The sequence below is a fragment of the Rhodamnia argentea genome, chromosome 1 (assembly GCF_020921035.1).
Source record: "Rhodamnia argentea isolate NSW1041297 chromosome 1, ASM2092103v1, whole genome shotgun sequence".
NCBI lineage: Eukaryota > Viridiplantae > Streptophyta > Magnoliopsida > Myrtales > Myrtaceae > Rhodamnia > Rhodamnia argentea.
The window spans coordinates 29,202,571-29,226,677 of NC_063150.1; the positions used below are offsets into that span (position 1 = coordinate 29,202,571).

At 41.4% G+C, this 24,107-nt stretch overlaps 3 protein-coding genes across 6 annotated transcripts; all 3 read left to right on the plus strand.

The window, feature by feature from the left end:
- The first annotated feature begins 4,815 nt into the window (after positions 1-4,815).
- LOC115747784 (ABC transporter B family member 21-like) lies at positions 4,816-10,653 on the plus strand. Its single transcript, XM_048273297.1, has 13 exons — positions 4,816-5,044; positions 5,277-5,567; positions 5,781-5,835; positions 5,947-6,122; positions 6,211-6,432; positions 6,517-6,755; positions 6,857-7,382; positions 7,521-7,794; positions 7,897-8,702; positions 8,870-9,136; positions 9,225-9,488; positions 9,617-9,910; positions 10,006-10,653. Exons 2-13 carry the CDS (start codon positions 5,295-5,297, stop codon positions 10,363-10,365), a joined length of 3,756 nt encoding a protein of 1,251 aa, XP_048129254.1. The 5' UTR covers positions 4,816-5,044; positions 5,277-5,294; the 3' UTR covers positions 10,366-10,653.
- Positions 10,654-12,047: 1,394 nt separating this feature from the next.
- Positions 12,048-20,130, plus strand: LOC115747702 (protein CHUP1, chloroplastic). 3 transcript variants are annotated; one of them, XM_030683957.2, is made up of 9 exons: positions 12,048-12,158; positions 12,279-12,336; positions 16,257-16,909; positions 17,299-17,715; positions 17,816-17,947; positions 18,670-18,851; positions 18,953-19,064; positions 19,376-19,519; positions 19,699-20,130. In XM_030683957.2, exons 3-9 carry the CDS (start codon positions 16,292-16,294, stop codon positions 19,810-19,812), a joined length of 1,719 nt encoding a protein of 572 aa, XP_030539817.1. In that variant the 5' UTR covers positions 12,048-12,158; positions 12,279-12,336; positions 16,257-16,291; the 3' UTR covers positions 19,813-20,130. The 3 variants fall into 3 exon arrangements, with proteins under 3 accessions (XP_030539817.1, XP_030539816.2, XP_048129285.1); XM_030683956.2 differs by lacking the exon at positions 12,048-12,158 and having other exon boundaries at positions 12,166-12,336; XM_048273328.1 differs by lacking the exons at positions 12,048-12,158; positions 12,279-12,336 and adding an exon at positions 15,688-16,063.
- Positions 20,131-22,164: 2,034 nt separating this feature from the next.
- Positions 22,165-23,933, plus strand: LOC115747705 (diacylglycerol O-acyltransferase 3). Of its 2 annotated transcripts, XM_048273338.1 has the most exons (3): positions 22,165-22,635; positions 23,041-23,269; positions 23,351-23,933. In XM_048273338.1, the coding sequence occupies exons 1-3, from the start codon at positions 22,240-22,242 to the stop codon at positions 23,671-23,673; spliced, it is 948 nt and encodes a 315-aa protein (XP_048129295.1). In that variant the 5' UTR covers positions 22,165-22,239; the 3' UTR covers positions 23,674-23,933. The 2 variants fall into 2 exon arrangements, with proteins under 2 accessions (XP_048129295.1, XP_030539822.2); XM_030683962.2 differs by having other exon boundaries at positions 23,041-23,933.
- Positions 23,934-24,107: the final 174 nt, after the last annotated feature.

Here is a 24,107-nt window from a genome sequence, read left to right on the forward strand (position 1 = left end):
GTTGGCAATGGCCGGCGAGGGCCAGCAGGCCCTCGTGAGATCCTAGATCCGGAGGATGGTCGGTGACCCATGCCCGGGTCCGTGGGGGTGTCGACCAAAAGCGGGACCTTTCCCACCTAATTTTTTTTCTTTATTTAATTTTTCTTTTTAAAATTTTTAATTTTTAGTAAATTTAACTAAAAATTAGGTTAAAATTATCATTTGACGAAAATACTCTTGATTGGTCGGCCGACCGGTGAGGGAAGGCCCTTATGTGAAAGAGCCATGGCCACTTCAGGCCTTTATCCGAAAAAGTGAATGCACTTCGAGTCATTATCTGAAATTTTTGCATAATTAAATACAGAGAAAATGACACCACAAGCGATGTACCTTTAGTACGATATTTATTTGAATGTTATAGCTTTTTTTTCGATTACTTGAGTGTCATACTGATGAAAAATCATTCATTTGAGGGCAATTGATGATTTATTTTGTCGGAAAATCAGACATAGCATTAATTTTTTAGATTGATAGACATGGCTTGTCCGAAAAATCTAATAGGTGAAAACCAAAAGAGACGATGGAATTGGCCCCGGTTCTTGCTCCCAAATTGACAAATGTGCGCTAAATTTTTCTAAGAAGCAAACATTAACCCTAATTCAGTGAAATTACTCATAAAATTAGCTGTAATTTAGGGTGTGCAAAAGAACCATGAACAGACCGGATCGCCCGGAGTCGAGTTGAACTGTCCCGAAATCGGCAATTCTCATGGGGACAGGTCCGGTTTCAGTTCCAAAAATTGGAACCGGTGGGTACCGGTCCAGTTCTACACCTAGAACAGCCCACCCATATATACACACACTCGTCAATCTTGTTGTTATGAATGAACACTAGTTTGCAAAAGTTAGCAGGACATGGCCATTAATAGTTCGTGCTGTTCTACTTAGCTACAACTTATAGCAAAGCCAGAAATGTCTACACGTTGGGAACACGAGAAGCTGTCTTGTGTAATTCAGCTCTCTTTATTTTACCATGCTGACTTGCTTCTAGCTGGATTTTCACATTACATCTTCTAGAAATGCAACGCCCTATGTCAATACCATGGACCACCTTGTAGTAGAGCCAAGATAAAGGTCTATCTTATTCACTCTTATACAATTACAGGTCCTTCGAAATAGTATCGTCTTATTAGGGAAAAATACACTAGAAGTGCCATAACTTGTGTACGGCGTTCACTTGAGTGCCATAACTTTCAAAACGTTCACTTAAGTGCCATAACTTTCAAAACGTTCACTTAAGTACCATAACTTTCAAAAATCGTTCACTTGAGTGCTACGTCGGAGTAAAATCGTTCACTTGAGTGCTATAATAACTTTTCCGGCGTGCCACGTTAGTTTTCCGGCGTGCCACGTCATCTTTCCGGCGTCTACGATAACTTTTTCGGTTGCCACGTCAGCTTTTCCGATCGCCACGTCAACATGACACTCAAGTGAACGATTTTTAAAAGTTATGGCACTTAAGTGAACATTTTGAAAGTTATGGCACTCAAGTGAACGCCGTACAAAAGTTATGGCACTTCTAGTGTACTTTTCCCGTCTTATTAGGATCAATTCCATGGATCCACCCGGAAACCGGACCAAACCGGCAATCCGATTCCTAGGTGGATCCATGGAACCATTAGGCAGTTTTCAGTACTGATTTTGTGAAATTGGCTCTTAGTGGGCGGTTCCAAGTTCCAGGGTAGAAAGCGCCTACCCGAAAATCATGCTCACCCCTACCTATGATTACTGCGGGAGAGTGAGCTAGAGGTTTGAAGAAGCTAAGTTCAGGTCATTGAAGTCCATCTCCGAATGCGAATCGCTGCTTGTTTTCATCTTCGAATCAGAGTTGTTGTGTGGGTGTTTGCATGGTGATGAATTAAACGATTGGACAGCGCAAACCGGTGATGGCTCTGTTGGGGACACTGGTTGATTTTGCTCGCGCCAATGGCCACCACCTCCGTCACTCTTGCGACTCGCTTAGTCATCATCTGGACAAGGTACCATGTGTGTACAGATGCCGTTCTGGGATATGATTATCTTTGTCTTCTCTTCTATGCTTTGTGGTGTCGTTATCCCGTTAAAATGCAAGCATGTTGCTTCTTTCCACCACTAATGAAAATAGACGAGTCTAACATTTCATTAGACATGAAAAAAAAAAAAAAGTGGATTTGTGATTTTTGTCCTTTTTATTTCTCTGTTTTACTTTTTCTCTATTTCTCTTTTTGGGATAGCGAGACCTTCATCGCTAGGAAGAACAATGGGACAAAATTAAGAAAGCAAATCAATCTGAACAATGAAGTGCAATGGGACAAAATGAAGATATATGGTGCAAAAAACAAAACAATCAATAATTTCAAATATTAAAGTATTTAATCATATCGTGCATTTTAATTTATTGAGACAAACAAATCAGCTTTAGTTTTATGAAAACAATATAAAGATTAAAAAGTGAACCTTTACCACATACATGCAATTTTGACCACTTTTTCCAAAATACATCTGCCCCCACGTGAATGTCTTTCCCAATATTGCCCTAAATTTACCGCAAAAGTTATCTTTCTACCACACATTGTGAATCATCTTCGTGCAATGAAGCTTTTTACCAAATTCACATAAATACCATGAGTAATCCACTTTGTTGAGGAGAAGCATGTAAGTTGATGCGATTACATATGATTCGTCGCACTTAAGAAACAAATGAAGATATGTAATATAAATATTAAACTATTAATCATTTGAAATATAAACTCATGCAAACATTTAATGCATTAATCTATTGAAATGAATAAGCAAACCCACTTAGTTTAAAAGGGCAGCATAAAGATTGCGAAGCGAATCTTTAACTCGTAAATGCAATTTTGACCACTTTTCAAAACACACTTACCACGAAGTGAAAGTTTTTACCGATATCAACACTGAATTTATCGCGAAATATATATTTTTACTACCTATAGATTGTTGCAGTTGTTGTCCCACATCGCTTAAGAACGGGTCTTATATAATTCTTATATTCATGTGGTCTCTCTCCATCTATAAGTTTAAGTTTTTGGGTTGGATTTTCTAACATGGTATCGAGCCAAGTGTTATCCCTTTCGTGAATGTGCGTGTGTCCACCCCATTAGTCAAATTCCACGTGCCCCGCTCATTCCCTTAAAAACGGGTATTATATGCTCTTTATATTCATGTGGTCTCCTTCTACCTATAAGCTTAAGTTTTTGGATTGGACTTTCTAACATAGATTGGTGAATCTTCTATAAGAAAAGAGATGTTACTAGGATGCACGTGTGAGATGTTCTTCGCGATTTCTCCGATGGAAGGTATCGGATTTTTGTTGCGCGCTACATATGTTTACCCCAAAACGAGCTTCCTTATTGCTTCTAAGATATTTACATGTGAAAAAGGACTGCAATTTTTTAGACACCCTTATACCGTAATGAGTCTTTTTGATGTGGTAGAGAATAGCAACTTTGGCACATGTACCCCAATAATAATGTAATTAAGATGATTAATACAATAATTTATCACGGTTCTTAGATGATTCTTTTACCATTTTATGACATATTTTATGGCATGTTTGTCTCTCGATTAATTTTAATATTTGTCATATTAGAAAGCTATCGAAATAAGTACATCAATATTTATTGATTTAGTAGCAAAGAAACTTGATGGTTAAAGGATAATGAGGTGATCCTTCTATAAAGCTGAGTGGTTCATAGTAGAACATAACTTTTTTTACTATATCAATATCTATTATCACAATGAGTAAAAAAGCTCGGGGAATATTCCAAATAAGAGTGTGAAGTATCCTTATTTTCTCGTCTTTTTGACCAAAGTCATTTTTGTCATTTACTTTTTTTTTATTCCTACCTTTTTTCCTCTTTTTTCCCTTCCTTTTTGATAGTGGCCGGTCTAAGGTGATGGCGGCCCACCGGGGAGGGCTGGGCGAGGCCGCCCTAGATTGCCACAGGAGAGGGTCGGGTCGCCGCGCCGGATCTAGGCAAGGATCGCCTCACCCGTGGTCGGCGAGGGCCTAGGTGAGGCGACCCTTGCTGGCTGCGACAAAGAAATGGGAAAAATAAAAAAAGTAAATGACTTTGGTTGGGCCATTCTTTAAGACAATGAGGGCAATTCAAGCCCTTATTTGAAATAATTTCCACTTCAGATACTTATTTGAGAAAATGAGGGCACTTCATGCCCTTATTTGAAATTTTTCCAAAACCTCGGACATTTTCGGCGAAGGGTTAGTTTTTCTTTCTTCTTTTTTTTTTTAAGCATACTTTCAGGAATAAAGATATCTGAAAAAATGCAGTTTTTGGTGCGCACCATGAAATTAATTTTTATCAAGACTTGTAAAATCTAACTCATTCCATGTAAAGGATGACCTTGGATGCATCATCGGTTCTGTACTTCTTAGCTCATTCCATGTAAAATAATGTGGAAAAGCCTCTGTTTTCAGATGATGAGGGAGCATTTCTTTGTTTTCTCCTTTTCAGTCTCACACGACTGGTGATGCTTCCTAGACATGCGCAGCAGGGGTTTGATGATTCGTCGCTCTCCAATGCTTCAATCTTGTCTCATATGAGGAGGCTGTTCTTGAGCTGGAGTTGCATAGTATCGATCGATCAATCTATGAATCGCATCATCGGCGGCATCGTGGTATCGAATCAGCTCAGAGGGTGTCTATTTGTGCCTAGTACATTAGCACTTGACAGCTTCATTATCTGCATTAAGTCCCTTCTTGTCCATGTAGTTGTTGTCCACATTATGTCTGTGTCATGTTCCAAATCAACATCTTTGTCTTGAAAATGACTTGGAGGTTTCTTTTGTGAGCGGTCTTTGTTTTTATTTGCTGATATCACTAGCTCGGCCCTCGCTGATGAACCTAAAGTCGAATTCTTGGTGAATTTGATGACAGATATCTCAGCATATGGATCATGCGTCCAGTTCATTTGGTTCTCAGCACATGGTAGATATTTAAGGTGCAGTTTTCTGCTCAATCTTTTTGTCCGAGTTCGATTAGAAAGGTATTGTATATCTGTGTTTCTGTTTGAATATATCATCATTTTCGCGAACTTTGCTCCTTTCGAATAGAAGATGTAAGCTGGCTTTCGCAAAAAGTGTTTGAGAAGGAAAGATGCACTTCAATCGTCTCTAGGCACGTTTTGAGCACTCATTGATTCAGAGTTGTTTATTGATCTCGCCGTCACAATTCAACAAACCACTCCTTGAATTTCTATCTTAGTATCTGTTTCGCAGGCGAAAGGAAGTGATCATATGGGCAGAGAAATGAGCTCAAGGCAGACTTCATCATCAAGAAACCACTTAGCAGAAGTAGAGCAAGTGATGAAGGACGGAGCTAAAATGCTACCATATCATAAGTTGTTTTCTTTTGCTGACTCCTTCGATTACTTCCTCATGTTTCTCGGCACAATTGCTGCCATCGAAAATGGGATTGCCACGCCACTTATGACTGTTCTGTTTGGAGATCTAATTGATTCTGTTGGGAAAAATTTCGACACCTCAATCGCCGTACACGAAGTCAATGAGGTATCACTTAATCTCATGAATGAGCAACTAACTGGCTTTTCGAGGGAAATTGTCTTATATCTTTCGTGGTCCCGAGATATTCTTCTCAGGTTCCTCATATCAGATTTAGTGGCTCAAGTCTGCTATATGGCAATTATGTAGAGCTTGACTTTAGTTTTCTCCAACTTGATACACAAAATCGGGTAATCATCAGTGTCAATTGTATATCTTCAGGTTTGCTTAAAGATCATCTATTTGGCTCTGGGTTCTGGTTTCGCATCATTTCTACGTAAGGAGCTAGAAATTTGTGTATTGACTGGGTTGCATTGCCTTTGAACTTTAGAGGATCCGAGTGTAGAATAATAACATGGAACAAATTGTGCATTTGATAATGTGCTAGAGGTCGCTTGCTGGATGATCACAGCAGAGAGACAGGCCACACGGATAAGGAATTCGTACCTGAGAACAGTTCTGAGGCAGGAAATCGCTTTCTTTGACAAGGAAACAAGCACAGGAGAGATAATAGTGAAGATATCGAGCAACACCTTTCTCATTCAAGAAGCCGTGGGCGAGAAGGTACTCGCTGTTGCGTGTGCAAAATTGATACTGTCAATTCTTTTTGTGATTTCTGTTGGTTTGATGTCGCTATTTGTCATTTGTTCAGGTAGGAAATTTCATACAGTTCGTAGCGACATTTCTAGGAGGCTTCTTCATAGCTTTTGTGAAGGGATGGCTATTCACTCTAGCCATGCTGTCCACCATCCCGCCTCTTGTCATATGTGGTGCCATCACGGTGAAGCTCACAGGCAAACTAATGTCGCATGCACAAGGCGCTTATTCGGTTGCAGCGACAATTGTAGATCAGACAATTGGCTCAATCAGAACAGTAAGCAAGAATGTAATCGATAAAGTATGACACCACTATAATTGTTCTCTTCCTTCGTGTGATGTAGAAATCCTATTGTCACAGGTTGCATCTTTTTCGGGCGAAAAACAAGCCGTAAAGAAGTATAACAAGTCACTTATCAAGGCATACCGGTTTGGAGTACAAGAGGGCTTGGTCGTCGGGTTGGGCTTCGGCATGCTTATGTTTACCGTGTTCTGCAGTTATTCATTCGCAGTGTGGCTCGGCGGGAAAATGATAGCTGAAAAAGGGTACACAGGAGGGCGTGTCATTAACGTAGTCTTTGCAGTGTTGCTTGGATCCTTGTAAGTCGTGACATCCTGTTTTGCCGTTATCATTTGATATTTTTGCCCATCTGAAACAAGCTAACAAGATTTTCAACATTTTATTTGGACCCCTTTGAAAGATCTCTGGGCCAAGCATCTCCTTGTTTGAGTGCGTTTGTTGCTGGACAAGCTGCGGCATTTGAGATGTTTGACGCAATGAAAAGGAAGCCGGAGATCGATGCCTTTGACAAAAGCGGAAAAAGGTTGGAAGCATTGTCTGGACATATAGAACTAAGAGATGTCTACTTCAGCTATCCGACCAGACCGAATGAGCGGGTGTTGAATGCTTTGTCCCTGGTAATACCTGGTGGTTCCACTGCAGCTTTGGTCGGGCATAGTGGAAGTGGGAAATCGACCATCGTCAGTTTGATCGAAAGATTTTATGATCCACAGGAGGGCGAAATTCTCATTGATCATGTCAACATCAGAGAGCTCCAACTCAGATGGATTAGGGGAAAAATCGGTCTTGTCAGCCAGGAACCCGTGCTATTTTTCGCAAGCATCCGGGATAACATTGCGTATGGGAAGGATGGTGCTACAAACGACGAAATAATAGCAGCTGCTAAGGTTGCTAATGCTGCTAACTTCATCGACATGCTGCCTCAGGTAACTTTTGTTCTTGAATAGTTCGCCAGTGTTCCTCTTCTCTAGTTTGAAAGCTATCAAATCAAAGCCTTCTTGTCGGAAGCGAGAGCGTTTGTAAACGAGAAGCTGCTTTTGTTTTCATAATTTGATTGCATGTAGGGACTAGCCACCATGGTTGGAGAGCATGGAATTCATCTTTCTGGGGGCCAGAAGCAGAGAATTGCCATTGCTAGAGCAGTCCTGAAGGATCCGAAAATTTTACTACTCGATGAAGCCACGAGTGCACTCGATGTAGAATCTGAACGAGTAGTGCAAGAGGCGTTGGACAGAGTTATGAAGGATCGCACTACTGTGGTTATAGCCCATCGCTTGAGTACAGTCAGGGACGCAGATGTCATCTGTGTGATTGATCAAGGGAAAATTATCGAAAAAGGTAAACGTTCTTTGTTGTTTGTTTTTTCAATATCTCCAATGCCGGAGTTTGCAGAATAGATCGTGACGTATTTTGTCACAAATTGCACTTGCATGATCCAAGGTTCGCATGATGAGCTAGTCAAGAACTTTAAAGGTGCATATAGCCAGTTGTTTCGGCTTCAAGAAGCTGCCAAAGAGCCAGAAAGGACGCCCGTGAAATATTCAGACCAGAGTCATCTCTTGTTTTCGGCTTCATCCGGGCAGTCGCCTGAATTCAGTTTTTCATACTCAGACACAGCATCTGAAAAAGGCCTCGGTACCAGCGATTCCAAAGCATCATCACCAGCACCGGAAGTATCTCTCACCCGTTTGGCCTATCTTAATAGCCCGGAGATTCCGGTGTTGCTGTTAGGCGCGATAGCTGCAGCTTGCAATGGCATCATATATCCAATTTTTGGCTCGATGCTCGCTAGTTTGATCAAAACATTTTGCGAACCAGTGGAGGATCTCCGAAAAGATTCCAAATATTGGGCACTGATGTTTCTGATTCTGGGCATGGCATCCTTGGTGGTGACGCCATTGAGCATGTATTTTTTTGCCGTGGCGGGGTGTAAGTTGATCAAAAGAATCCGGTCGATGAGTTTTGAGAAGGTGGTACACATGGACATAGGTTGGTTCGATGAAACCGAGCACTCGAGCGGTGCGATTGGCGCAAGGCTTTCGACAGACGCGACGTCGGTGCGTCTTTTGGTGGGAGACACTCTTGCTTTGCTTGCGCAGAATGCTGCGACAATGATCGCTGGGTTGCTCATCGCTTTCAAAACAAACTGGGAATTGGCTCTTGTGATTCTCGCTTTGCTTCCCTTAATTGGTATCAGTGGATATGTTCAAATGCAGTCCATGAAAGGCTTCAACACAGATGCAGAGGTCTGTCCCTGACATTGTTGAGTCCAGCTTAGAGCTAACATATTGAACAAAAAGCGCGAAAATTTGACAGATGAACAACATGGAACAGACTTTTTGTATAGTGCATAGAGTACAGGAATTTTGCATATTAAGTGGTTAGTCTAATCAGTCCAATTGTATATCTGCAGAAATTGTATGGGGAAGCAAGTCAAGTTGCTAGCGATGCGGTCGCCAACATGAGGACAGTCGCATCGTTCTGTGCCGAAGAAAAAATGGTAGCACTTTATCAAACAAAATCTCGAGGCCGTCTAAAGGGAGGAGTTAGGAAGGGAATTATAAGTGGTATCGGCTTTGGATTATCGTTCTTTCTTCTATTTTTCGTCTATGCTGTGAGCTTCCATGTCGGAGCTGAGCTCGTCGGCCAAAATAAGACAACTTTTCCTAAGGTTTTTCGGGTAAGTTTCTCATTTCGCTCATGCATCTGATGCATCTTTCTCCTAGGCTTTCATGTCCCTGACTTCGGTTCAATAATTTGCATGGCAGGTCTTTTTTGTATTGACAATGACGGGAATCGGAATTTCGCAGTCGAACTCCCTCGCACCCAATGTGAGTAAAGCAAAGAGTTCGGTTGCTTCCATATTCGAAATCTTAGACCTAACATCTAAGATCGATGCCAGTGGCAACCGTGGAACTACTCTAGCAAATGTGAAAGGAGACATCAAATTTCATCACCTAAAATTCAAGTATCCAACTAGGCCTGAACTCCTAGTATTCAAAGACTTCTGCTTGTCCATCCACTCTGGTCAGGTACAACAATACAAGATTAGCTCGTTCCTCTCAGTCTTTTCACTCTCGATACGCTTAATCTGATAAAGAGGCTTGTCAGCTCAAACGCGGTAAGTTAAAAATTTCATGTGTCTCCTCTCATGTACTAGTCAGTTGCTTTGGTTGGAGAGAGCGGGAGCGGAAAATCGACGGTAGTATCTTTGCTGCAAAGATTTTATGACCCTGATTCTGGTCGAATAACCTTGGACGGAGCCGATATACGGGAGCTAAACTTGGAGTGGTTAAGGGGACAGATGGGTCTGGTGAGCCAAGAGCCTGTCCTGTTTAATGACACGATCCGTGCTAACATCGCATACGGGAAAGGCGGCAGTGCAACAGAGGCGGAGATCGTAGTGGCGGCGGAGTTGGCCAATGCTCACAATTTCATCAGTGGCTTACAACAGGTTGAGGCTTCAATCTGTCAACATGCTTCTAAGGTTTCAGAGTCTTCATTTGGGTTGCCAGTTATTACTGACGATGACATTGTAAACATGCACAGGGTTACGATACAACAGTGGGCGAAAGAGGGATTCAGTTGTCCGGTGGGCAAAAGCAGCGGGTGGCGATCGCCAGAGCCATAGTGAAAAACCCAAGAATCTTACTGCTCGACGAAGCTACGAGCGCTCTCGACATTGAATCCGAGCGGGTGGTCCAGGATGCCCTGGATAGAGCCATGGCGAGGCGGACCACATTGGTGGTGGCTCATCGGTTGTCCACGATCCGCCGTGCAGACGTCATCGCAGTGCTAAAAGATGGCGCAATTGTCGAGAAAGGGAGCCATGAGACTCTGATGAACATGAGAAACGGAATCTATGCTACCATGACAGCACCACATGATAGAGTTGCGTCTGTCAAATGAGGCTAGTAACTCTGTTAATCCATCTTTTTCCATTACCACTAAAGTTTTGAGTCTTGATATTGTATATTACACCCAGTGGATAAAATGAACACCAGCATCTCATGAAGTTGTGAAGAATATTCATGAGAAAGAGGTGTCTGGTCCTCAAGTTTCTTGCTCTAAGAGAAGTGTGAAAAAGATGGAAGACTAAGTTGGGCCTTTAACATCAGAAAATGCCTCCTCACCAACCAAGAACATCTCCTTCTGTTCAAATGCATGTGTTTGTGACAAGAAATTGATAATTTAACTTCACTCCATGACATTTTATGGTCAACCCAAACTTGCTTTTCTTGCAAGCCCAATTCAAGCTTCCACCTTTTTTTTTTCCTTGGCTTCTCCATAATTTACTCAAAGCTCAACGACAAATATTTTATGAGCCCTAAATTGGTTCGTACTTTGATTTGGGTAATTGATGGGGACTACCACATGCCCTCAAACATGTTATTTGCTTATACAGTACGCCCATGATGTGTCCCTCCCAACCGTCACTGGTGGCAAATTTCTCTTTTAGGGCAATTCAAGAATCTGTCTTTTTTCTGTTTCCTCTCTATCTTTCTTGTAGGTTTTTTTGCCTAAAGCAAGAAGCCTAAACCCACTTCAGGATGAACTTGATTCATAGTGAGAGATTCTCATTGAGAGAGAAGCACCACACAAATGCAAACAAAGGAATTGCAGTTGGGATGTAATGAAAAACTGGTTAATAGTGCATGCCTTTAATATGGTTAATGATGTATGCCTATGGTTTTAGCTCGTTTAAAATTGGCTAATCTTTGACTTTTGATTTTGGTTTTAAGGACATAATTAAGATCGGGATTCTAGAAGTTTGAGGATTGGTAAAACACTAAACGGAATGAGTCGGCTCGTGTGAGATCCGGGGACGGATTTGTTATTTCCGATGAGAGGAATTAAGCCGATTCGGCTCAAAATTTAGGAATTACCTTAACAAAGTTGAAAGACTGCCCAAGGGGTGGCAAAAAAGCTACTTTGAAAGTTGAAAGAACAAAATTTTGATTTCACAGGTTGTTTTGCCTGTTGGATTTCATGAGGATCTAGCTTTAAGATTATGTCTGCTGGTTTAATGGAGTGTGATTAACGTTCTAATTTGTTAACGGAAGATTGATTGTGGGGGTTACATCCCAAATCACATCTTCCATAAAAGTACATGACAATTGAAGATGGACCCTTACAATCAATCAATCAATCAACGCATAAGAGAAGAATACTATCTCTAATCCACATCAAGATTAATTATTCTAATCATTTTTCATTCATCTTTCAATATATTTGTTCTTATCTTCAAAAGAATTGTATGATCGAAATATAAATTCATCTAATTGAAGAAGTCAGTGTCACCCATCAACCGTTTAGTGAGTTGTCACATCCTCAACATATGACAACAACTAAGAACAAATTTAATTACATTGTTAATCACGTGGACACATTCCATTAGACTCAAAATTGTCCTATGTCCCATGAAAATTAATGCGCAAAATCTAGAAACTAAAGTTGCGCAAATGAGGACCATTCTTTCCTCCATCTTAAATCGCAATCAACTCAACGAATTTCGCTTCATTTGATGTGAAACTACAACCAACAAGAAGAAAACCAACCGATTCACTTGGCACAAAAATCTCTAGGGTTATATCCATCAAGGGTTATTTTCCCACATCTCCATCGTCCCACTTCTTCTCCCTCCTTTTTCAGCTCATATATATGGAGATCCATAAATTTTAGTCCACTTCAAGAACTTCAAGGTAATCACTCTTTGATTGCTTTGCTGTTATCAGATATCGACATCGATATAGATAAACATCCGACGGGGGAGCGTGCATGAAACTATGTACGCGCGCATCGCGATCTGCTGCTTATTGCAGGTTTTTCTCCGTGTGAAAGAGAGGATAAGAGTTCGGCTCGGATTCCTTTCGATTGCCGGTACGTATTCTCTGGAGCAAGGTTCTAAGCAACTTTCGTGCTGATAGAATTGTTGTTTTTAGATCAAGTGGAAACAAACAGTGGTTAGTAGGAAAAATAAACCAAAGTTTTACCTTGTTGCTTCTCTTTAGCTCGCCTTGGTTTCTCTCCTCCTTTAGATAAAACTTCAGCAGGCTTCTGTCATCTTACTAAAAGAGAAAAAAAGAAACTTTTGAAGTCATATCCTAAAAATACTTACATTTAAGTGTGATACATGGCAGACTTGATCCATGGATGGATTTTGGATTTGAGTCGAACCCTTATATAGAGCCTAAACTTGTTGTCTAGGCTTGCTCATTAGCTATCACATTTTTCGGCTTTAGATGGGTCATCTAGGTCGGCCCTACTAGACCGAACCAGACTTGTAAGTAAAAAGCTCATCGAGGAATGTCTTTGAGCCCTTGTGACATGGGGAGATCACGAATCGCCAAATTTGTGCATGTTGATTAAACGCACGATACAAGTTTGATTTCCATAGCATCGAGTAGAAGCTTCGTTGAGTTCCATATCATCAAGTATAAGTTTGATACCACAGATATGACTCTCCTCACCTTCAATGAGGCCTATTGGTGCTGGACAAGCATTTGTCATCTCACGGGTCACTCCAATGATAAGTAAACCGTTGCGATTAAGTATAAGAACGTTGTCCCGCATTGTGATATTATTATACGACAGTTAAGACGTGCCGTTGTAATTATAAAGGATTTACGTTAAGGAAAAGGCTTTAGACTTTAGAGTACACCTGATGTACCTTAAATTTATTTTTGTCAGCTCATGCCAATCTTTAAGATCAAATTCTCAAGGGACAAACTCTTGCTGTCACATGCAGCTTCCCCCCTTCTGCTTCTGATAGTAACTAAGCAACAGTTGCTGTTCCATTCACGGATCATCTCTTTCTTTCTCTCTCTCTCTCATAAATGCTCTTATGATCAGTCGACATCATCCTCGTCAACCATTGGAGATGAAAGGGTTCTCCCTCCTCCTTCTTTATCAAGCAAAGAACCAATAAATCTTTTCCCACGCACATTACAAACATTTGAAGCAAATGACGTGCACCGAGACGAGATTCAATCGCTCGAATGATGTCCTAATGCGACAATGGGGCCTTAGCTTGCAACACATGCAATGCTGCTACATGCAGCATCAGCTATTGCAATTTCAGGATCAGACCTGGGGTTTTTACTTTGTAGGGCTGACATTGTTGCCAATTACCTAATTAAGTCGAGATTACGAACAGAGTGGACTTTCGTCTACGTTAACGCTCGGCGCATCGGTCTAGATGAGAGTAATTAGGTCTTTTATGGAAGTGATTGTGGGTGGCGTGAGATGTGAGTTAACGTTCGGCAACATCCATCTAGACGAGAGTAATTAGGTCTTTCCCGAAAGTTACAGTGGATCACATGAGATGTGAGTTAAACGTACGGCATATAGATATGGAAGAGGGTAATTAGGTCTTTTCTGAAAGTTACAGTGGATTGCGTGAGATGTGAGTTAAACATCCGGCACATTGATCTAGAAGATGGTAATCAGGTCTTTTCCGAAAGTGACACGTGATGGTGGGTCGAATTTAGATGTGCTATAGATTTTTCTATTGGTCGCCTATTATGTATATTACTAGATAAGCAAATCGAAAAAACCACTTCAATGGAAAAGAAAATGAATAACTTTTTTTCGGGATTGGCAATAATAATGAACTTCTTGGCAAGATTCTACCTAGAATTTCTTGAGAGTGGGAACTAAAGAAGGAATCTTTACTATAAAGCATATCCAGTTTGTTACGAGGTTATACATGTCCGTGAAAGAGCATTTTATTCCTTTTTCATAGTTCGCATCTGACTGCGAACATTACTCTGTTTTGCTTATTATTATTATTATTATTATTATTAAATAAGTTTCGAAAAACTTACTAAAAAATTTTTAAACCTATTTCAATTGTACCAATTCAAATCTTTTTTTTTTTTTTTCAGATTTAGTCCTAAACTTTTTGCAATTGTGTCAATTCAATCCATTCGGTCAATTTTGTTGATTAACTAGGGACTGTTGGGTTTACTATTCATTTTGTTAATTCTTTATTTGGCGATTGCTTTTGTTATGTCCTAATTACGGAAAAACATTTATCCGCTGCATAATACAGCTCCTTGGTTTATACGTAAAATGATGTCATTATTCTATTTAATGCATAGGTTTGGTATATGTGACAATTTAATCAAGGGCTCACCCTTTGTCATTCTAATAAATTACCTACATAGAAAAAAAAGGGGAAACTATTCAATCACATGTTTCTTGTTGGCAGATCTTTAATCAAATCCACCAAATGACATTACTATAAATGTTTAAACCACCAAATAACATTCATAATAAAGTGAACAAAAAAAAGTTTATTCCAATAGAAGAAAATGCTCATTCTCACCAACCCCATTGCATACAAACCTAAATGAGAATGAGTGGAGTTCCTACTAAACCCATTAAAGTTCAATTTTGCTTGACTTAGAACCAACTACATGTCCTTGGAGTAATCATCAATCAATCAAACGTTACAAAGCACAACCCTCTTTAGTGGAAATTGCACTGTTGCAATGATTAGACCGCACGCCATGAATAAAACATTTTCTTTGACATAATTTAAGGCCCACAACATTTTTTTTTATTTGCCGGCCTTGTACTGTCGACTAAGTTAGCATAAAGGACAAAAACAAGGAAGCTTGGCCTCATTGTACGAGATTTGTCTGCATTGTATTGAGGGGCCATCTCAATCATTTGCAATCCGACCACCTCATGATGATCAAATTGATTAGTTTAATTTCTCGGCGAATTCTCCAATCATGTTAAAAAAAAAATTGGAAATTGATTGTAGATTGCTTCCAAAGTAATTGCTGATTATTCGGCATGTGGTGGAGCAAATGGCATGACGCGTTAGACTAAATCATAGTTAACAAATTATTTCATGTGAAGTCTCCTCTAGATGTGAATTATAAAAGTGGATGTACTTGAGATTTCATTAATGCTATTAATTATTCTAGGAGTAGTCTTTACTACATATTGATTTTAGGTCAATACCAAAAAAGATTTTCAAACCCGATACGCCCCGTGCTTCATTTATCTCCAATTAATTTTCGTGTGACGAGAATTCCAAACTGAAGTACGTCCAATTTGGAATTTCTGGTGATAACTGGTGCGTACATTCTGTGGGTTCCTTTTCTTTTCTTCTTGAGATTTCGTCCACTTAATTAAATTTTCTTGAACCACCGAAAAATAGGTCGAGAATGAGCTGGAAATTGTGAAGTGGCATGTACTTTATTGGTTGACATTATTAATTGTAAATACCCCCTTCAAGTGCCATTATTGTGTGACATAGGGGACCCCCACTGAAGGCCCAAACAAAGGAAAATGAAAAAAACATCAACAATTAGCAGAGCAAAACTCAGGTTTTCGTACTTCCTGTCTCGAGATATTCATTGGAAAGTGCTCAAAAGCTAGTCTGCATAAATTTCACCATCACCGGTTCAGGGGATCTTCCTCAATCTAGGTAGCCCAAAGGCTTCAGTAGCTTTTGTTCACATACAACTGACTTTGCCCACATCCTGTTTGCTGCCACATTGCTTTCTTCTCTGGTGTGCACCAAGATTAAGCAGTAGTGGCTGTCTGAACAGGGAGGGTCAATGAACAGGCTAGAGAAAGAACGAATTGGGTGATTTGTTCTCTTGTGGGGGTCTTTGGATTTGGATTTTGTGTGTGGTTATCTCATGAATCATGATGAGGGCAGAGGGAGTCAAACAAGAGCACAGAACCCATGAAGCAAGCTGAATAATCTCCACACAGGGGGGCTCACATGATCCTCTTCCCATAAGACTCCACATCCCTCCGTTTTTGCTTTTTTGCAGGTTTTTTCTTGGGTCAAGTTCCGAACTTTGAAGCCATGAAGCAAGAAACACCACCCAGAACAACACCCACAGTGAGAGCTGAATGCAGAATTAGCGGCAATTCGACTTCGCATTCCACGACCACCACCCCTTCGCGTTTCAGAGCCACCCCAAAGGTTAAGGAGTCATTGAAGCCAGCGGGTGATGTGATGAGGGACAGAGCAAAGTCAGTGCCTCCAGATGTGAAGAACGTTTCCAAGGCCCAAAGGTCTCTTGTGCTCAGAACCCCCAAATCTGGGGACGTTGTCGCGGGATCTCAAAAGGGTAGGGATCTTGAGGAGGCGAAAATCGGGGGTCGGGCCGGGGCTGCCCGCGCAGTTGTTGAGCAGTTCGCTCGGCCACGGCGGCTGCGACCGACTGTGAGTTCCGTTACTAGCAGGAGAAATGAGGATGGAGTGATGGATGGGAATAAGAAGAAGTGTGAGGAATTGCAAGAGAAGCTAGAGTTCCGTGAGAATTTGGTCAAGAGTTTGCAGAGTGACGTGTTGGCTTTGAAGGCAGAATTGGAGAAGACACTGAGCTTAAATGTGGAGTTGGACTCAAAGAACAGGAAGCTTACAGAGGATCTTGCTGCTGCTGAGAACAAAATAGCAACTCTTAGCAGGTTTGATAAGGTGAGAGTCTAATACTAAATTTTGGCATGATATTGTGGTTTGGGTTATAATTTGAAATAGAAACATATTTCAATCACTCTCTCTCTCTCTCTCTCTCTCTCTTCACTGCTTTTCCCTGTAAATTGCATGGGTCACTTTTCATTTCAATCTGGAGTACATGCTCCAATTCTGTTGTGCAAACAAGGTTCCTTTGATGGTTGCATGATATGAATCAATCTGTAGGTAAAATCACCCCTTCATAAATTCAAGGATTGAAAGTATTCGCAAACTTGAAACATGAGCTAGTGTTCCTTCTGGTTACAGACTGGTGGCTATGTTTCTAAGTTCTTCATTTCCCAGTTTTTTTTTTCTTTCAATGGTGTCTGTTTATTCAATGTTTTGTTGTTCAGAGGGAGTCAACTAAGGATTTCCAGAGTCCCAAATTTGAAGACATTCAGAAACTGATTGCCAATAAGTTGGACTATTCAAAAGCAAAGAAGGAAGCATTCAGTGAGGCTATCTTTAAGACCACGCTACCTGCAGCTCCGGCAAGTTCAATACCAAGAGGTGCTGATGATATTGTAAAGCCTCCACCTTGCCCGTCCCTGCCACCTCCGCCTCCGCCACCTCTTCCCTCATCTCGACCCCGAGCCAGAGGATCTGCAACCCCAAAGACTCCTGCAGTTGTAGAATTTTATCGCTTACTGACGAAGCCAGAAGAGAAGAAGGACGAATCAAGATCAAAGGATTCCAATAAACCCGCGGTTACCAGTGCGCATAGTAGCATAGTTGGAGAAATCCAAAACCGTTCCGCTCATGTTTTAGCTGTAATCTTTCGAACCCCTTTGAATTGAGTTGTGATATAACTTTGTGGCTTTGTCTTGTGAATGTAGTTAGGATGGCTAGTAACTCATCTTGATTTTACAGATCAAAGCAGATATCGAAACCAAAGGGGAGTTCGTCAATGGTCTTATCCAGAAAATACAAGCTGCCGCTTTCTCAGATATTGAGGAGCTCCTAAACTTTGTGGATTGGCTTGATAATGAACTTTCTTCCCTGGTGAGTTTAGGTGCATATTCAAACTTGTTTGGTTAACCTCAGTTCAGATTGGGCATGAAATAGATGTAGTTCATAAATGTTCGGACCAAAAAGTCCCATGTAGATATGTAGGATATACTCCCACTTTCACTAGGCTTCTCCTCAGATTTGAGGGTCTTTTTTCTTTTCCTGTCTCATTACCCAATTCGATAAATGGATCCTCTTGCTTAAGGAGACAAATGATGAGATCATGAGAATTAAGGGCCCCGTGTTTGCGAGATATTTTTATGGTGGGCAGTTGCTTGAGCTGTAGGTGAGATTTAGTTACCTGAGCTGTAGGAGAGGAAAATATCTCGAACTTGGACAGCTTTTGCATGTCGATGACAGAACAAACAAAATATGTTCATTGCAATACCATGCATTCCTCAGACAGTAGAGAGCCATTGCTTTTGAGCTTGATTAGTGTCATTGATCAGCTATCAGAGCTGAACGTCCTTTGTGTCTCCCATGCGGCATGTGCTATCGATGACAGAAAAATTTATAGTCATATGTGATGGAGGTGCCTTTCTTGCTGGTTTGTGTCATGTTCTGCTTCGAATGGCCTGTTGTGGGAATTGATGACATTGCATCTAGCTCTACCTACGTGATCTCTACGATGCTGTACCATTACCATGTTTATAGATGATGAACTAAGACCAATCTTGTGTAATCTGCCAACTTTAATGTTGTCGTTTGGTTGACAGGCTGATGAGCGGGCTGTGTTGAAACATTTCAACTGGCCTGAGAAGAAAGCTGATGCCATGAGAGAAGCTGCAGTTGAGTACCAAACTCTTAAGTTGCTGGAGAGTGAGATTTCTTTGTATGAGGATGAAATGGAGGTTCCTTGCGGAAGTGCGTTGAAGAAGATGGCTGGCCTACTGGACAAGTGAGTTTACACTTCATGTTCGTCATGCATTAGTGGTCAAAGTTGGGAGAAGTATCGATTATCCATATTTCTGTTTCACCCCTTTCATGTCATTGTGCCAGGTCCGAGAGAGGGATTCAAAAGCTCGTCAAATTGCGAAGTTCGGTGATGAGATCGTATCAGAATTGGAAAATTCCAACTGATTGGATGCTCGATTCGGGAATGGTGTACAAAGTATGGTACATTTGTCCTCTTCTTAAGTTCACCGTGGATTCTAATGAAACGTCATGATGCTGTTTGCCATTGACTCACTCAAAAAGTCGAAGTCGAGAACAGAAAGACGCAGAACTTGCGTGTTTTACCTGAAAGGCCAAAAGCTGACTGTTTGTTGATGTTGTATGCAGCGATTTCTTTCTGCTGCTGTGAATGTCCCGAAAGTTTTGAATTTACGGTTCTTCTTGCTGGTGCTTAAGTTCTGTTGCAATTTACACTGGTTATATGGCAATGATGTCGTGCCAATCTTTGGTTTGGTGTTTGTTCTGCAGATAAAGCAGGTTTCAATGAAGCTGGCTACCATGTACATGAAGAGAGTGACTATGGAGTTTGAATCCATGCGGAACTCGGACAGGGAATCAACCCAAGAAGCTCTACTGCTCCAGGGTGTTCATTTCGCATACAGGGCCCATCAGGTAACCAAAACATACTTTTTAGATGGCCCTAGCCTAAAATCATCTCTTCGCTTGTGCTTTGATTCCCAGCTTTGGAATCCGATCAAATCCGAGAATCTCGAACTGCTTAGTTACCGTTCATAGTTTTGTGTCGTGATCGGCACCAGTCTGTTAATTGTTTTGCATATCCTGCGGCGCAGTTTGCAGGAGGGCTTGATTCGGAGACGTTGTGTGCTTTCGAAGAGATCAGACACCGCATCCCCGGACATTTACAAGGGTCTCAACATCTGCTGGCCGGCATAACCTCGTCTTGAGAACCCGTGTAGTGTTGAGCGGTAGATTTACGCATCACGGGCCTCCGAGCGAATGTCCGGCACAAGATTCACTTTCGGCATGTCCCCGACAGATACTTGGAAAGACCGTCAGAGCATCTCGGAGCAAATATTATCTCTGTAGAAGCCGTCAAGGCTCGGTAGTTGTCATGGAAAAGTATTTAGTTTGTCTGCGCGACAATGTGCAGCATGAGTTAGGAGCTCGATAAATGTAATCCTTTTTTCTCTTTTTCTTCTTGTCCGACATCGATATATGTAATGGAGACGTTAAGTTGCTGCAGTTTTTTTTTTTTCCTTGTGCGATTCATCTGACGATTGCTTGCAAAAATGTCAGTAGTGATGCTCTTCCAATGTTGCCTCCTGAGAACGACGTATGGTGTTCATCATCCTCGGCAAGTACGAGGATGCATAACTAGAGTCGGTTCTTCCGAAAGCACTGATGCTGCTCGGGTGTTGATTGTCGTGAATCGTGATAGGGATTCTCGCGCAAGGCAAGGCTATTCTGTGCACGAACCCAGAATGCGCCGTCAATTATCCCCCTGGCTTGTTTTCGAATTAAGAGTCGGCCCAGGGCTGGCGTCATTCCGACAACCGGCGGCGATCACAATGGTACATGCCTCGAGGAAATGATAGATGACCGACTGTATAAAATAGGACGACGTGAGGTCAAGGGACGCATGTGCCCAAGCTAGCATCTCTATGCCTGATGGGGATCCGGCCCTTCCTCGGCCGTGGTGAAGAAGGATTGAGATGGTTACGTGTTAAGCATAGTAACCCGTTTGATGGTTAGTAGCTTCCATTTTTTTTTTTTATTAATCTATGCACAAAACCCCCAGTTTTTTTTTTTTTTCAAAACAAAACCCGAGTTGATAGCAAACAATGATGCTATACAAATAAATCAATCACCAACAAAATCTAACAACGTTTGACTAATGGACTCTAGCCAATTATAAGGATCTCCTAATAAATTCAGAGAATATTTTGACTCGATTAGTAATGAGAATTCGAAATATCACCTTGATTAATAAAAAAATGAAGATTAAATAACTGAAAGAAAGGTCAAAAATTTTTTTTTTTAGATTCTTCCTTTCTTCAAACGAAATGAACGGAACTAGAATTAGACTCATTCTCTAAATCTTTTAAGGATATTCCTTGGCTATTCATGAAACGTGAGAAAGAAATTAAGAATCAGCCGTTTCGGGAAGAAATTGAAGTATTTCTTGAAATCCTACAAGATTTACTTTTTTTTTTACCTTTTAACATATGGTCAAGACTTCATCTGAGTTCGAATTCTATCGAGAAATCGACACGAAAATCAGAAAATTGTTGATGAAACAATCAGATAGTTTCTTTTGTCCTTTTCGGGCAAATCCGGAAACAAGGATAACGGTTAATATATTCAAGATAGACAAATTGAATATGGGTGATCGTCAACGATCTTGTATTTTTAAAATCCATGCGTGAGCTTTTTACCACCCCCAAAAAAAAAAAAAATAAATAAAATTCCATACGTGAGTTGTATTAAATCAGATTCACATGCCAGCCGGAAATTGGAGTGCCAACTTGCCATCAAACTGTTGACCTATGTAGCATTGACACCTAGACGCGACAAAATACGACACGACATGATACGGGATACGTTATTTTTTAAAAGGTAGAGAATTTCGATATGTTGTGATACGTTATATATATATATTTGGCTGATTGTGAATATTAATTTTGATGGCTGAATATATGACTTGAGCATATATATTTTTGATAAAAATCTTCATTTTGACTTTTAACTTATTGAAAATATTTAAAATTGATCTCGTGCGTGTTGAAATGATGTGTCAAGATTCTGAACTCGCGTGTCACTAACATGTTTGGAGTGTTGATCATATGTTGATCGTATGTTGAAGTGTCGAAGAATATCGAACACATACGACATGAGACGAATGTCCTTGAAAAAGAGTACCAGTGCTTTCTAGCCTTAGACTCAGATTGAGACTCAGCCCGCTGCACCTCTCCTCCTCAACTGGACTTCCAAGGGCGTAATGGTAATACCGCAGCTTGTTACCGAAATGAACGGAAGTGTTGGCGCCGACGTGGCGTCGCGCGGGCCGTCCGCTCTCCCGCCAGAACACATTGACCGTCGTCTCCCCACTCGCCGGGAGGGACCGAAGCAAAAGGGCGTGTGGAAAACCGGAAACAGACATGACCCCTCGGGGCCCCGTCCACGTCATAGGCTTCCTCACTGCACCACTCAAAACGCGCCACGTGTAAAAAGGAGAATTATAGCTCACCTCCGCCGTCGCCGTCATCTTCCCTTCATGTCTATTTCATGAATTTTCATTGATTCATTTGTATGTTTTTGTTTCTTTTTTGGTTGTCAGCAGTCGGAACTCGGAAGCTGGACCCAGATTTCTGATGGAGTCGCTCTCCTCCGCCGCCGCTTCGGGGCGGTTCCCTTGCTTCTCCGGCGCCGGGATCGATTCCCGCCGTGCGAATCCAATCGGTGAAATCAGGGTTTGCAGCGGCAAGGATCGCGAGGGATATGCCAGATCGAGGGTGTCTCGCGGCGTTTTGAGGTCCGAGTTTGGTGATGATGGACATGTGAAGTATTACGGTGGGAAACCTCGGTTTGGTTTGAACAAGGAGGGGAGGAAGGAAGGTGGGAATGCGGAGATTAAGAAGAAGCTGAAGATGTCGAAGGGATTGACGAAGGAGGAGGATTTTTCTGAGTTCTATTGGATGGAACGTCGTGGTGGTGGTGGTAGTGGTGGAGACGGTGAGGTTATCGAAGGTCAGGAGAAGCCAATCTCGGTACGTTCCTTTGGTTTTAGGTTCCGCTGTTGGAGTTTTCCTTCAATTGCTCGTTAATTTAATTCTGTTGTGAGGTGATTTGTGGTTTGGTTCTATGGCTGATCTGATTGGCGATGGTGTTTTTTGGCCAAAGGAAGCGAAAGATCCTTGTTTTTGGGATCTGCTCTCACTTAAATCTGATTCAGGGTTGATAGTTATGCATATTTCTGTTACCCTATCTGAAAATTCATGATCTTTCCGTGTAAATTGGCTTCCCATGAAGAACAAAAAAAGAATTCAATGAAGCTATCACTAGTTGAAGGTTGATTAATTCTGAAATTTGTGCTTTTGGTGGAGTACTTCTTGCTTGGATTTTATTGGTGTTGGTGGGTTTTCTGTCAAATCATTGTGGTCATTGTCATGCAGGAAGCAGCAGAGGTTTTGCTGAAACAACTTGAACAGCTGAAGGCAGAGGAAAAGGGGCTGAAGAGAAAGATAAAAGAACAGAAGGCCAAGCTTAAAGCGGAGCGAAAGAAAGTTATGATGGATTCGGAGTCGTCGTCGTCGTCCTGCTCCTCGGAATCAAGTGACAGTGAGTGCGGAGAGGTGATTGACATGGGCCGCCTGAGGACGGAAGTTCTTGCGAAAGAAGAGGGCAACAATGCCGGAAATCTGGCGTTGCCAAATGGTGTTCTGTACCGCGAGGCAACGACTGGCTTTCCTAGCGATGTTGCAGCCAATGGTGCGGTGACAAAGAGGATCGAAGTTTGCATGGGTAAGAAGTGCAAGAATTCAGGAGGACCGGCGTTGTTGGAGGAATTCAAGAATTTGGTTGGGGTCGAAGGTGCTGTTGTTGAATGCAAGTGCCTGGGCAAGTGCAGGGATGGCCCTAATGTGAGGGTCTCGAATAGCTTGGGTGAGAATCAAGCTCCTGAAGCGGATGATTCCGTCAGGATTCCGGCGAATCCTCTACTTATCGGGGTCAGTTTGGAAGACGTCAATGCTATAGTGACCAAATATTTAGGGAAGGACGAAAATCTGGAGTCGAATGTGGCATAGTCGCTGTGCTGGATGATTTGCTGTATATGCACTGGCATTCAAGGCACAATTCAGTAAATATGTATTCTATCTTAAGCTAAGAGTGTCTGTTTTTGTTGTAAGGTCTCTCGCTCTGTTTCTTTACGCATCCACCGAGTGCAGAGGTCCCTCTATAATGTTTTCTTTGTGGGGATTTGACCCAGTCGTAATTTCCTTCATTTGACATATGCATACTGGTGGACAAATTCATATGGATTACTGAGGAAAATATGATCGCTCTATTGACATCTGTAGTCCCTTCGTAGAGGGTTCTTTGCTCGAAATTATTTCATCATATATCCAACTTTTAATTGTTGGGAATGATCCTGGAAAGAAAAATTACTTAATCTGCTTGAAGATGTTCGGTATACACAGCAATAACTGATGAAGTGATGAAAGCGTTAGCAATTCAATCT

Coding starts and splice junctions, on each gene's coding strand:
- LOC115747702 (XM_030683956.2), top strand. CDS start 12,243: ATGTACGCGCGCATCGCGATCTGCTGCTTATTGCAGGTTTTTCTCCGT. Junction 16,910..17,298: donor CTCTTAGCAGGTTTGATAAG/GTGAGAGTCTAA, acceptor TTTGTTGTTCAG/AGGGAGTCAACTAAGGATTT. Junction 17,948..18,669: donor ATAATGAACTTTCTTCCCTG/GTGAGTTTAGGT, acceptor TTTGGTTGACAG/GCTGATGAGCGGGCTGTGTT.
- LOC115747705 (XM_030683962.2), top strand. CDS start 22,240: ATGGAGTCGCTCTCCTCCGCCGCCGCTTCGGGGCGGTTCCCTTGCTTC. Junction 22,636..23,040: donor GTCAGGAGAAGCCAATCTCG/GTACGTTCCTTT, acceptor ATTGTCATGCAG/GAAGCAGCAGAGGTTTTGCT.
- LOC115747784 (XM_048273297.1), top strand. CDS start 5,295: ATGGGCAGAGAAATGAGCTCAAGGCAGACTTCATCATCAAGAAACCAC. Junction 5,836..5,946: donor TGGTTTCGCATCATTTCTAC/GTAAGGAGCTAG, acceptor ATAATGTGCTAG/AGGTCGCTTGCTGGATGATC. Junction 9,489..9,616: donor TGTCCATCCACTCTGGTCAG/GTACAACAATAC, acceptor CTCATGTACTAG/TCAGTTGCTTTGGTTGGAGA.